Source organism: Bombina bombina, chromosome 6 (assembly GCF_027579735.1).
Source record: "Bombina bombina isolate aBomBom1 chromosome 6, aBomBom1.pri, whole genome shotgun sequence".
Lineage (NCBI taxonomy): Eukaryota > Metazoa > Chordata > Amphibia > Anura > Bombinatoridae > Bombina > Bombina bombina.
Window position 1 is genome coordinate 660,293,322 of NC_069504.1, and position 15,585 is coordinate 660,308,906.

A 15,585-nucleotide genomic window follows, 5' to 3' on the forward strand; every position below is an offset into this window, starting at 1 on the left:
AGAATAACTACTGGGGTGGACAAAGTAGCTTGGAGCTTACACAATGCAGTAGGACACAGGGCATTAAATAAATGTGTAAGCGCTAACCAGCTTTTTGTGCAGCTCTAAGGTGACATTGGCTAAGAGCGATTTTCACCGTTCTCTTGCTGTGGAACACAATATAATTGTTTCAATTCCAATTAATTTAAAAGCTTAAATCTATCTACCTCTAGCCTGTTAATTCATGTTCGAATGTCATATTAAGTGGTGCTCTTGCAATGTCTGTACAAACTTTAGCATGCTCTAAGCATGATATTCATTTTTAAAAAACATGTTAAGAGATATATATTTGATTTTATATCATAAAACACATTACGTAATTTGGGCTTGTAAAAAAAAAAAAATTTAATAAAAAAAGAAAGAAAAAGAAATACTTCTATTTGTGCATTTTTTTTATCATCATTTCGGAAAGGTGTTAATGAGATGATTTTCATATAGAGTTTATTTTTAGCAGATTTGGAAATCATGATTATATGATCAGATAGACCTTACCGCTGGCAAACTGCTTCAGAGAAACATGGCTGTTTCACTGCTCTGACTGAGCTGATAGCGCAGGATCTAATATGCAAAGTTGTGAGAGAGGATTAGTTTGCAGACAATCCATCAACCGTCATGTGTATAACACACTGTTATATAGATCCTGCAACAGGAATTTGAAAACTGCACATCAAAGCTCCACAAAAATGGCATCTCTTTAGCAGACACATTGTCCTGTATCCCAAAATACTTTGGTTTGTAGAATATGACTGTACTTGTTTTTTATTTTTACCTATATTGGTATTTTGCCATCATTCTTAAGACATCTGTAACATTTGCTATGCATTATAAACTACCCTTGTATTTTTAGATAAGCAGGATAAATATAAGCTACATATTTACAGCATGTAGTGTCCACAACTATCCAACTGGTATTCTACAATAAAAACCATTAGTAAACAACAAAACATGACACCTCAGACATTTAGCCTTAAAATCTGAGCCTTGGGTTGAGGTAATTAACCTAAAGTCTTAAACCAGTTCCCTTGCATATGCAGGCCATAAGTCTATAGCTGCTTAGAATGAGACATTCATTTATGGTTTAGTCAAATTGTTTTTTTATCTGCAGGCCTGTGCCTGTTACATAGATTTTGTTATATAAATCCGACTATTATTTTTTTAAACCAATAGGATTAAATTTCTAGCAGTGCTATACGATCCTGGACTCAGTGTTTGCAAGACAACATAGACTCTGCCAAGTAACAATATAAATATATATATATATATATATATATATATATATATATATATATATATATATATATATATATATATATACAGTATATAAGCAGAAATAATAATTTCCCTTCAGATATGCCCACTATAATTCTAATGGTATAACTTTCAGTCTTCTTTAAACACCCATAATGCAGCTGAATGTACATTGATCAACATTGGGAGAGTCAGACAAAATGGCTCCAAATCAGAATTAGCTGATAACTAAGATGTGACTGGACACAAATCTTAACACAACATACTGATGTGGCATTTAGAAAATGACTAAAAACATTAGAATTCAATCTTGCATGCTGGAAATGATTCATCTTGCATCACTACTGTGCTACTGCTAGCCAGGACCATGATATTGAGCTCCTGCTGTTTCTCATGAGTCTGTTGGTACCATTCACGTGTCACTTCAGTATCATGGGTTGGAATCAATGTCACCTGAATAAAAAAAATAAAAAAATTGGCAGTTCAAATTTGGGCAGTGAGACATAGCAAGTGCCAGTAAACAAACAAGTATTAAATAAATTATGAAGTGGTAGGTTTAAATAAATCTGCAGCTTATCTCCCCTGCCCGCCTGCCCAGTTTAAATAATATTTCCTCATATATATTTCTCACAAATAAACTCCTTCCTGACAGACACAGAGAGAAGTGATTAACTAACTTTTTAGCAACATTTATACAAGTGGTTAACTCCTTTTGTCAGCTATATTTAAACTAGGCACTAAGCAGTAATAAACCCTGTCAGAAATATTTAAAGCCATAACTGTTTAACTTATTGACACCCAAAGAGTATACTATAGAGTTTAATTGGGACCCACAAATAAAAAATAATTGCATCTCCCACAAATATGAAACCTATTATTTTTTTACCAGTATTAAATATTAAGGGCTAGATTACCAGTAGAGTGCCAATTAGCGCTCCTGCTCTCGTTTTAATTTTGCTAGAAGCAAGCTTTTTGCGCACGTTGGGTAGCGCTTGTATTACAAGTTGAATGTAAAAAGTTTGCGCACGAGTACTATCCCGACTCACGCAAAAAGCCGAACTTCGAATATCGCAAACCTGTTAACGTATTCCCCTATAGACTTCAATGGAGCGCAAAAAGTGGAGAAAAATCCTAACACCCATACTCATGCGCAAACCCGATTGCGTTTAACCATGTGCGCTAAAACAACATTAAATATTAATATTTCACATTCCAATGCTCTTCACATAGCTGAATATGTTCTTTTTATTCTTAAAGTAAAGGTAAAGTTTTAGCAATTCGAAGACATCATTAGATTTGCTAATATTACCAGATGCTAATCGCTATTTTTTTTCCTCAATTTATTTTATATATCTCAAAATATATAGATCTAAAAATCCCTACCGTTAAGATGGTGACTCCTCCCAAACCCTATTTCCTGGTTTTCTGTTCTCAGACTTAGAGCGGTCCCAACTGCTCTATACGTCTTCTAAAAGTGCGTTGACGATGCTCAGTAGAACTGCGCATGCGCAAATCGGCGATCTCAATCTATTATTAGCATGCATAATCTGATTTGAAAGGACAGCGGTACTTACTTAGTCAATACTTTGACGTCAAATGCTGCGCTTGTCCTTATCAGAGTGGTCTGTAAGCAGCGGTCTGTTGAAATTCCTACACTACTACCAAAGCGCATGCGCAAAACGGGAGCGAGAATTGACTCCAAGCTTCTGAAGAAAAAAAATACTGCATGCGCATAAGAGCAAGGAGGCGGATGACGTTGAGTGATGGATGCACAAAGGTCAAATTTTCAATTGGATCACAGAAAAACGTGACCAAGATAGAAAAAACATAAAAAACGGGTTGATTTACTCGAGCTTCAGAAAATTATTAAAAATTTTGCATATCTAATTTGTAACTTTACTTACAAGCAAAATTATACAAATCGATGAATGAAGCTCATATTTATTTGGAACATATTATTATATACTACATCGACAACTAGGTAACTTTACCCTCACTTTAAATAAATATTTATATATATATATATATATATATATATATGTTTGCTTGGTAAAATATATATATATATATATATATATATATATATATATACACAGATAGATATAGGAATATATATTTAAAAATAGTTAGAAAATATTCCCCTATGTGAGGAACATTGGAATGTGAAATAAATACATAGTTAAACACTTTATGCAAAATGAATATTGCATATATATGATTTTACATGTTTTCAGCTACTTAATTGCAAAGGTTTTCAATGCACACGCACATATATATATATATATATATACTGTAGACACATGTATTTATGTGTATATATGTCTGTAAATACATATATACACATATAAATACATATGTACACACACACACATATATATATATATATATATATATATATATATATATATATATATATATATATATATAAATGGCCTTAACAAGCAAGATATGGTTATGGAATTTCGACAAATTCCATAAAAAGTTAAGGGATTACAGCACTCTTTTTGAAAAAAGTCATACATTTATTTCAGAAACAGATCCAACAAACATAGCGAACCCCTGCCTCATCCATGAGCAGAGTTCCTGTACATAATGAAAACACATTAAAACAGAGGCATTTGACACTTTTGACTGGCCAGTCTTATCTAACAATAACCCAAACAGAATAATGTTACTCTCATGCAAACAACAAAATGTTGAAGATTGGGGCTGCTCCAAAAATACGAACTAATAAAACGGCAAATTATCAAAAGTTCGTAAAGAGTAAAAGGTTAATCTCTATATCATAGTTAGCGTAGGAATAAAGACACTGAACCAATTATTTCTGCAATAAATAATAATATTGCAGAAATAATTGGTTCAGTGTCTCTATTCCTACGCTAACTATGATATAGAGATTAACCTTTTACTCTTTACGAACTGTTGATAATTTGCCGTTTTATTAGTTCGTATTTTTGGAGCAGCCCCAATCTTCAACATTTTGTTGTTTGCATGAGAGTAACATTATTCTGTTTGGGTTATTGTTAGATAAGACTGGCCAGTCAAAAGTGTCAAATGCCTCTGTTTTAATGTGTTTTCATTATGTACAGGAACTCTGCTCATGGATGAGGCAGGGGTTCGCTATGTTTGTTGGATCTGTTTCTGAAATAAATGTATGACTTTTTTCAAAAAGAGTGCTGTAATCCCTTAACTTTTTATGGAATTTTTCGAAATTCCATAACCATATCTTGCTTGTTAAGGCCATTTATATCAAAATTTTATAGGGTCTGCATCATAAGATGTGACTGCATCAAATTATTAAACTTTGTATACTATTGTAATTTGTGGTATACGTAATATCTCTCCCCTTTCAAAAAAAATTTTTTATACATATATATATATTCATTAAAATTATGATGGAGATAAATATCTGAGATTAAAATCCTCCATGTCTCAAAAGTAAATCGATACAAAAAAATTGCATAGGAAATTAGCAGATCCGGGCAAGTTCCCCGCTTGCTTTTCCCTAGTAAAGCTCCATGTACATTGTTACCAATGCACAAGAGGATTCTGGGTAAGATATGCAAATTAGAGATGGAAAATCTCAGATTTTTTGTTTCAAATACTGTTTTAACACAGCGATCCCATAATAGGGTGATTGCAGCAATACAGAAACCACTGCTAGACAGGCTGTTTCATTCTTTTTAGAATTCGTCAGTAGCAGATAGATTTTTGGTTGCTGCTTCGGTAAAGCTCATTTCAGGGTTAAATCAAAATTCATTAAAATTATGGTGGAGGTAAAAATCTGAGATTAAAATCCACCATGTCTCAAAAGTAAAACAATACAATTTTTTTGCATAGGAAATTAGCAGATACAGGTAAGTTCCCCGCTTGTTTTTCCCAAGTAAAACTCCATGTACATTGTTACCAATGCACAAGAGGATTCTGGGTAAGATATGCAAATGCAAATTATTTTAATGAATTTTGATTTAACCCTGAAATGAGCTTTACCGAAGCAGCAACCAGAAATATCAACCTCCGGTGTCCCTCATTCTCAACCACAAATGTTGGGAGGTATGCATACTGGCTTATAATCATACTGATTGGTGGACAGTGACATGCCTCATAAGCATAGAAAGAAAAAAAATCTCATATGAAAGAAGATCCATTTTTGAAAAAAAAAGATGTATTTTAAAATGTACAAATATTGTTTTTAAATGGGTTCAAATAAGCCACCTGTGTATAAGGAAATTATCATTACACATGTTCAATACACAAGTTCATAAAAAATAACCTAGAAAAAATAACTTCTTGTTAAAAATGAGCCTTATCCTGAGTTAACAGTTGAAAAATATAGTTTTATACTTTAGGAATTCAGCATTTTTTAAAATTATTTAAAAAAGGTGTATTTTGTATTGGAGTTAGTAATATTTATCTTTAGGGATTGTCATTGATACTCAAGATGTCACCCCGAAAAATAAAATATCAAACCATGAATTATTTGACAGTACTGATGAGAAAAACTAAGTATCATCAAGAAGTTATCCAATTGCAAGCCAGGAAATATATTATACAATGTATTAGGGCCACAGGTTTCTAAGCAGAGAAACAAAGGATATTCAAAACTACAAGAAGAAGAATGCTCACACATTGTTCCACAACACCAAAGCTAATATCAAAAATAGCCACTTCAATACACCAAAAAGTCTATCAATTCACACATTATTTAAAGGGAACCCCCTGGTTTCACTTCACAATCAGATCTGTAAACCGATCACCATAGAATTGGGTAAGCTAATTTATACATTGATAGAAACAGTCATAACATTCAGAAAAAGTCACAGTAGGGGACATTAACATTTGTGTCATTTCAGATAATAAGTATTTAATACTGATTATCATATTATTTATTCTATACTACAAATTAGCCAGTGTAGGTCAATGCACAAATACTGCACAAAACCAATGATATGTGGGCCATTCCAAGTCCTATCCAAAAAAAATAAAGGGATATGATTCCTAAACATGTATTTGTTCTATCTAAAAGGGAGTAATTCAAAATACATTACAGTGCCTTGTTTGTTTGTTTTTTTACAGACTGAATAAACCAACTTTTCTGTGGAATTTGTCGTTGTCAGCCAGTGAGTACTAGAAACCTTGGTATTAACCTTGGTATTAGCTGCATTCCTGTTTGCTTCACTTTTAATTTCCACATCTTTCACTTAACATTTTCATGGAAAAACATTTTTGTGACGTATTTTAGCATTTTAATAAATTTATTTTACCTGATTTACGCTGTGGGATACTGTTTGCCTACCAGTATAAAGTAGGTGTGTGCATCATACAGAGCTTGTATTAGCTCCAACAAATGTGAGTAATCATTCGTCCTATCATTTCACATAACCCAGTGGGTTTACAGTGTTACACTATTTTGTGTTTACTTTCTCGTCTCTCACTTGAGGACCCATTAAGGATTCAAGTCACCAAAGATTTCTGTCAGAAACGGATATATCCTTTCAGTATTATTGAACTTTTTGCATTCTTGTTTTTCACATTTATTGTATATTTTGATTCACTTTTAACTGCTGCTCTTGCATACATAAATATACATGATAAGAAGCATTTAAATACAATGCCCCTTTAAAGTATATCAGCAACATGTGTGTGTGTGTGTAATAAGGCAAAAGATTCAGCACTCTCCACTTGTGGTGTGTAAAAATCCACTCAATCTCTGTGTCATTAATCAATAGCAAGCACTAGCAACCTGATTGTGACATAGACAGGCTACCATTATACCATTCCAGATGTATATATGTGTATATATATATAAAACTGTAATATAAAAACATTTTTTTATAATTCTTAGCATTGCATTGGAAATATGAAAGACAAGGATAAATCTAGGTTTTTAATCCAAAATGGCTAGAGAGTTAAGCACTAAAAAAACCCGGCCAAGCTTCAGACATTATTCTCAAAGATTGTGATAAAAAGGAAGAATTGCTTTCTTAAGTAGAAAGGATTATACTGGAATATGCAACCGTCTACTCCATGAGAGGCGCACCAATGAAATCTTGACCTCAGACCCACATTTAAAAACAGAATATTAGTTAAAAAACGTTTCTTAAATGCTAAATAATGTTATCAGTGTGCAGTAATACTAATGCATGGAAATCTAATCCCCTTCTGTCCTTCTATGGCATTCTATGGGCTACAAAAAGTACATCAACGTATAACTGTACAACTAAGTAGGCCAATTTTAAGTCACATTTTACATATAAAGTGGCTAACTTTTTAAAAAAAATTGTGCAAATTCATAACATCTTTTCTGGCAGGTTTGAGTGATACTACAGATACTCTATATAGATTTTACAGCCTTGATGTGCCTTTTTGGCAAGTATTGATGTGGAGGACATTTATATTGTCATTTTACATTAATAAAGTCTACAGGCCTCAGAGGGAACAGTATTTGCTATTTACATACACTTGCATCAAATCACTCTAGCTATACAAATCTATTATTGGAAAGGTAGGAAACAACACCATCCCAAAGATATACCAGGGCAAGATATATTGATGATATTATCCCTGTAGAAAATGGCATAAAGCATATATGATATTCATATCATCCACTAAATATTATGATCTATATTAGTTGTTGATGATAAAACATTTGGAAACACTACTATGAATACAGTTTTTCATTGGAACAATTAAGAACTTTATTTCTTTGCAGTGTGGAATTCCATATAGTTAATACTTAATATTGCTGTAGTAAATTTGGAATAATTTAAGATGCCATCTACAGACCTAAGCAAACACAGTTATATGGAGCCAATATGACTAGAAAATACATTACATATGTTATACTGTAAATATGGTGTGCAATGCATTTTTTAAGTACCCATTATATGTACTACTTGAATATTAACACCTCACAACAAAAAAGCAGTTAGCTTCTGAATGCAGAAGTAGGCAGCCGCTCATGGACTTTGGCTATTTTCGATGCCGGATTGATTCTTGTGAAAGATCACTACACTAAGATCTATGCAAATTCAGATCTTAGAGTGGTGATCTTTCACAAGCATAAATGTGGCATCAAGAATAGCCAAACTCCATGAATGGGCACCTACAATGTCCATGCATACTTACTACTACAGTCTATGATACTGTTGCCTCTGAAGTAAATTATTTTATGTCAGGTGGGAATGAGGTCTGCTGCCGTTTAAGGGACACTGTACCCAAATGTTTTCTTTTGTAATTCAGAAAGAGCATGCAATTTTAAGCAACTTTCTAATTTACTCCTATTATCAAATTTTCTTCGTTCTCTTGCTATCATTATTTGAAAAAGAAGGCATCTAAGCTTTTTTTTTGGTTTCAGTACTCTGGACAGCACTTTTTTATTGGTGGATGAATTTATCCACCAATCAGCAAGGACAACCCAGGTTGTTCACCAAAAATGGGCTGGCATCTAAACTTACATTATTGCATTTCAAATAAAGATTCCAAGAGAATGAAGAAAATTTGATAATAGGAGTAAATTAGAAAGTTGCTTAAAATGTTATGCTCTATCTGAATCACGAAAGAAAAATTTGGGGTACAGTGTCCCTTTATGTGCAAATTAAGATATTTTATAGAATAAAAAAGGCTTGCTGTCAGTTTGAGAAAGTTAGATAAATGAACAGCAGTTTTTTTTGAGAATTATGATATACTGTAGGTGTTAGGCTATTTTAATATGCTAAATGCTATAATTTTTGTTTTTAAATTTAAACAAATGCAGCTTTTAAAATGATGGAGAATCAAATGCTCAGATCTAAAACTATGATTCATAAGCAGATGAGACATAGGGGCCTATCTATCAAGCTCCGAACGGAGCTTGATGGTCCGTGTTTCTGCCGAGTCTTCAGACTCGCCAGAAACACCAGTTATGAAGCAGCAGTCTAAAGACCACTGCTCCATAACCTGTCCGCCTGCTCTGAGCAGGCGGACAAACATCGCCGCAATTTAACCCTATCGAGTACGATCGGGTTGATTCACACCTCCCTGCTGGCGGCCCATTGGCTGCGAGTCTGCAGGGGGCGACATTGCACCAGCAGCTCTTGTGAGCTGCTGGTGCAATGCTGAATACGGAGAGCGTATTGCTCTCCGTATTCAGCAAGGTCTGGCGGACCTGATCCGCACTGTCGGATCAGGTCCGCCAGACTTTGATAAATTGGGGCCATAGTGCTCTCAGAGCTGCATGTACCTGCAAGGTTGACATAAAAAAAAAACACTTAACATCCAAATAAGGTGAATAGATATTACTTTTTATCCAACATGGAAAAGAGGTAAAGATAAAGGCCCCAATTTATCAAAGTCTGGTGGACCTGATCCGACAGTGCGGATCAGGTCCGCCAGACCTCGCTGAATACGGAGAGCAATACGCTCGCCGTATTCAGCATTGCACCAGCAGCTCCCTGCAGACTCGCGGCCACCATGGGCCGCCAGCAGGGAGGTGGCAATCAACCCGATCGGACTCGATCGGGTTGAATTGCGGCGATGTCTGTCCACCTGCTCAGAGCAGGCAGACAGGTTATGGAGCAGCGGTCTTTAGACCGCTGCTTCATAACTGGTGTTTCTGGCGAGTCTGAAGACTCACCAGAAACACGGGCCGTCAAGCTCTGTTCGGAGCTTGATAGATAGGCCCCAAAGACTGGATAAACACTTCAAATATTTCTCATAAAAAACAGTCCTTTAGATAGGGCTGTCACAAATATACAGACCTTATATTAAGCGTAATGTAGGTATACATATAAGGCCTGCTTAATATTGTAATAGTTGTGTTTACTCATCCCAGATTTGCCACCTTGCAATGCAGTAACACCTGTTGTGCCATTGGCCCCAATTTATCAAAGTCTGGCGGACCTGATCAGACAGTGCGGATTCGGTCCGCCAGACCTCGCTGAATACGGAGAGCAATACGCTCTCCGTATTCAGCATTGCACCAGCAGCTCACAAGAGCTGCTGGTGCAACGCCGCCCCCTGCAGACTTGCGGCCAATCGGCAGCCAGCAGGGGGGTGTCAATCAACCCGATCGTTGATAGCGGGGGCGGCAGATTAGTGGTAAATAAGTGTAAGGTTAGGGGTGTTTAGACTCTGGGTTCATGTTAGGGTGTTAGGTGCAGACTTAGAAAGTGTTTCCCCATAGGAATCAATCGGGCTGCGCTAGGAGCTGAACGCTGCTTTTTTGCAGGTGTTTTTCCAGCCAGCTGAGCCCCATTGTTTCCTATGGGGATATCGTGCACGAGCACGTTTTTCCAGCATACCGCTACCGTAAGCAACGCTGGTATTGAGAGTTGAAGGGAAGGTAAATTATGCTCAACGCTCTCTTTTCTGAGCCTAACGCAGCCACTCAGACAACTCTAAATACCAGCGTTGTCTTAAGGGTGCGCTGGGAAAAAAAAGCAGCGTTAGCTACGCAGGTCTTTACCGACAAAACCCGAAATCTAGGCGCAAGTGTTTTACAAGCCCATGTGAATATTTACTTGGAAAATGCCATGAAACATAAAAAAAATGTCACACCCTGACCAAAAAGTGTTATGGCCAAAAAAGGCCTGGGGCAGCTCAAAACCTACATACGCCACTGCCAAGGATTAAAGCAAATAAATGGGAAAAAAACAGTTTGAAATTGTAATATAAAAGGTTTAAAGTCGAAGACACCTTCTAATTTACTTCCATTACCAAATGTTGCACAACCTTTTTATATGCACATTTTCTACAGCACCAGCTCCAACTGAGCATGTGCACAAGCTCAAAGGGTATACCTATACTAGTCTGTGATTGGTTGATGTCTGTCACATGATACAGAGGCCTCTAGTTATAAAGCTCTGTATTTACCTGCATTCGCCGGCCCCAATACGCTCGCCTAACATCGCAGCCGCGGACCTGAATACATTCGCCAAAGTTATCAAGAAAGCTGTCAAGAAGCCGCGCACCAAGTACGGAGCGATGAGCAGCGGACTGTTGTTAACTGACAGTCATCGATCTCGCTGCTCATCGGCTTCTTCGCAGCTTTCTTGCTAGCCTGTCACTAAGCACCCACACTATACTATACTGTTTTACCCCCAAAACCGCCGCTCCCGGAGCCCTCCGCAACTAAATAAATTTATTAACCCCTAAACCGCCGCTCCTGGACCCCGCCGCAACTATAATAAATATATTAACCCCTAAACCACCGCTCCCGGACCCCGCCGCCACTATAATAAATATATGAACCCCTAAACCACCGCTCCCGGACCCCGCCGCCACCTACATTATACCTATTAACCCCTAATCTTCCGCCCCCCTATACCGCCGCCACCTACATAAAGTTATTAACCCCTATCCTGACGATCCCGGACCCCGCCGCAACTAAATTGTTTAACCCCTAAACCGCCGCCACCTACATTACATTTATTAACCCCTATCCTGCCCCCCGTACACCGCCGCCACCTACATTACATTGATTAACCCCTAATCTACCCCCCCTACACCGCTGCAACTATATTAAATTAATTAACCCCTAAAACTAACCCTAACACCCCCATAACTTAAATATTATTTAAATGAATCTAAATAAATATTCCTATAATTAAATAAATTAATCATATTTAAAACTAAATACTTACCTATAAAATAAACCCTAAGAAAGCTACAATATAACTATTAGTTACATTGTAGTTATTTTAGGGTTTATTTTTATTTTACAGGCAACTTTGTATTTATTTTAACTAGGTACAATAGCTATTAAATAGTTATTAACTATTTAATAACTTCCTAGCTAAAATAACTACAAAATTACCTGTAAAATAAGTCCTAACCTAAGTTACAATTACGCTTAACACTACACTATCATTAAATAAATTAAATTAATTAAATACAATTACCTAACATTAAATAAAATTAACTAAAAATAACTAAAGTACAAAAAAGAAAAAAATCTAAATTACAGAAAATAAAAAAATATATAAGAATTTTAAACTAATTACACCTAATCTAAGCCCCCTAATAAAATAAAAAAGCCCCCAAAATAATAAAATTCCCTACCCTAAACTAAATTACAAATAGCCCTTAAAAGGGCCTTTTGTGAGGCATTGCCCCAAAGTAATCAGCTCTTTTACCAGCCCTTAAAAGGGCTTTTTGCGGGACATTGCCCCAAAGTAATCAGCTCTTTTGCCTGTAAAAAAAAGAAATACAATAACCCCCCCCAACATTACAAACCACCACCCACACACCCCTACTCTAAAACCCACCCAATCCCCCCTTAAAAAAACCTTAACACGACCCCCTTGAAGATCACCCTACCTTGAGCCGTCTTCACCCAGCCGGGCACAAGCGGTCATCCGATCCGTCCAGAAGTCTTCATCGAATCTGGGCAGAAGAGGTCCTCCAAGCGGCAGAAGTCTTCATCCAAGCGACATCTTCAATCAACCGAAGCGGAGCCATCTTGAATCTAGCCGACCCAGAGCCATCCTCTTCCATAGACGTCCTAACACCGAATGAAGGTTCCTTTAAATTACGTCATCCAAGATGATGTCCCTTGAATTCCGATTGGCTGATAGAATCCAATCAGCCAATCAGATTGAGCTCGCATTCTATTGACTGATTGGAACAGCCAATAGAATGCGAGCTCAATCTGATTGGCTGATTGCATCAGCCAATCGGATTTTTCCTGCCTTAATTCCGATTGGCTGATAGAATTCTATCAGCCAATCGGAATTCGAGGGAGGCCATCTTGGAGGGCTATTTGTAATTTAGTTTAGGGTAGGGAATTTTATTATTTTGGGGGGCTTTTTTATTTTATTAGGGGGCTTAGATTAGGTGTAATTAGTTTAAAATTCTTGTAATTTTTTTTATTTTCTGCAATTTAGAGGGTTTTTTTGTACTTTAGTTATTTTTAGTTAATTTTATTTAGTGTTAGGTAATTGTAGTTAATTAATTTAATTTATTTAATGATAGTGTAGTGATAGGTGTAATTGTAACTTAGGTTAGGATTTATTTTACAGGTAATTTTGTAATTATTTTAGCTAGGTAGCTATTAAATAGTTAATAACTATTTAATAGCTATTGTACATAGTTAAATTAATTACAAAGTTGCCTGTAAAATAAAAATAAACCCTAAAATAGCTACAATGTAATTATTAATTATATTGTAGCCATCTATTTTATAGGTAAGTATTTAGTTTTAAATAGGATTCATTTATTTAATTATAGGAATATTTATTTAGATTAATTTAAATAATATTTAAGTTAGGGGGTGTTAGGGTTAGACTTAGGTTTAGGGGTTAATTCATTTAATATAGTGGCGGCGGTGTAGGGGGGGTAGATTAGGGGTTAATCAATGTAATGTAGGTGGCGACAGTATAGGGGGGGCAGATTAGGGGTTAATAGGTATAATGTAGGTGGCGGAGGGGTCCGGGAGCGGAAGTTTAGGGGTTCATATATTTATTATAGTTCTGGCGGGGTCCGGGAGCGGCGGTTTAGGGGTTCATATATTTATTATAGTTGCGGCGGGGGCCAGGAGCGGCGGTTTAGGGGTTAATAAGTTTAATGTAGGTGGCAGCGGGGTCCGAGAGCGGCGGTTTAGGGGTTAATAAATGTATTATAGTTGTGGCGGGGTCCGGGAGCGGCGGCTTAGGGGTTAATACATATAATGTAGGTGTCAGCGGTGTCGGGGCGGCGGTTTAGGGGTTAATAAGTATAATGTAGGTGGTGGCAGATTAGAGGTGTTTAGACTCGGGGTACATGTTAGGGTGTTAGGTGCAGACATCTCCCATAGGAATCAATGGGATATCGGGCAGCAGCGAACATGAGCTCTCGCTGCTGTCAGACTCCCATTGATTCCTATGGGATCCGCCACCTCCAGGGCGGCGGATTGAAAACCAGGTACGCTGGCCCGGAATAGTGGCGAGCATACCTGCTAGTTATTTGATAACTAGCAAAAGTAGTCAGATTGTGCCGAACTTGCGTTCGGAACATCTGTAGTGACGTAACCATAAATCTGTGTCGGACTGAGTCCGGCGGATCGTATGTTACGTCACTATATTCTACTTTTGCCGGGCTGTAGGGCTTGATAACTACAGCGAATCAGCCTCGCCACAAATACGCTGCGGAATTCCAGCGCATTTGCGGTTGATGGCTTGATAACTAGAGGCCAGGGGCTGGAAAATGGGAGAAAATATAGTATTACGTAGCAGGGTTTCCACACAGCCTTGCTTGCACAACCTCTATTTTGTTGCCTCATTTTATCTGTCCCTAATTATTCTCATCAGAAGAGACATGGAGGTGCCCGTTACTTTATAGAAACTAGAGTACTTTGTAAAAATTCAACCATTACACTGATATCCTCAATATTTAAACAGCTAATATAGGGGTCGATTCCAATCTTTACAATCCCATTTACCAGCGTTTATTCAGCTCCGATCTGTGTTTTACAAGTTCTGAGTTATCACAATCCAAGCAACAACAATATTTCCATACTGGGAAAAGTTCAGATTGGAGCAGAGCAGAAAGCGATATGATGAATACAAAGCAATGGCTTTGGTGATCCACAGATTTTTGCACTTTATTTCAGCAACAAATTGAACATACATGTTTGACAGTTTTCCAAGACGATTTGGAATAATTCTATTATCTCAGGCATGTGCAATACATTTTGATATAGCCACAGATGCCTTTTTAGATGTATATATGAATATTTGGTCTAGATTCATTAAACCTATATTCAGCACTTTTGTATAGTCCGTCAGTAGTGGGCAGGACAGACATTTACAAATGTATTTGTATTTAAAAGACAGATGCATATCATGCATGATATCTTGTTCAGCTAATGAGATCTGCAGGAAAAGGCATTTAGCAATCACGCTCTTTATTTTAATATCTTTCTCTCGGCAATAGAACGGCTGTGATCGCGAGTTGAGCATTGCCATTCAATCTTGTTTATTTAAAACTGCAATCTTACAGTTCTAGAAAATTGCAAAGAGAAACCCTGTTCTTTACAGTGAGAGTGAGGTTTGGAAATCGCAGTCTGTACAGTGAGAGTGAGGTATTGAAATTGTGGTCTGTACAATGGGTTATTGAAATTGCAGTCTGTACCGTGGGTTTTTGAAATTGTGGTCTGTACAATGGGTTTTTTAAATTGTGGTCTGTACAATGAGTTATTGAATTTGCTGTCTGTACCGTGGGTTTTTGAAACTGCTGTCTGTACAGTGGGTTTTTGAAATTGTGGTCTGTACAGTGGGTTTTTGAAATTGTGGTCTGTACAATGGGTTTTTGAAATTGCTGTCTGTCTGTACTGTGGGTTTT

The 15,585-nt window shown here is 36.7% G+C and overlaps 1 protein-coding gene across 2 annotated transcripts in view; it reads right to left on the minus strand.

Annotated features, from left to right (window-relative positions):
- Positions 1 to 1,337: 1,337 nt before the first annotated feature.
- The window catches only part of MAP1A (microtubule associated protein 1A), a 106,441-nt gene continuing 92,193 nt past the window's right edge, over positions 1,338 to 15,585 (minus strand). For both annotated transcript variants that reach the window (XM_053717730.1, XM_053717731.1), the window contains one exon: positions 1,338 to 1,740. In XM_053717730.1, the coding sequence (XP_053573705.1) occupies positions 1,585 to 1,740 (156 nt within the window). In that variant the 3' untranslated portion in view covers positions 1,338 to 1,584. The remainder of the gene's footprint in view (positions 1,741 to 15,585) is intronic.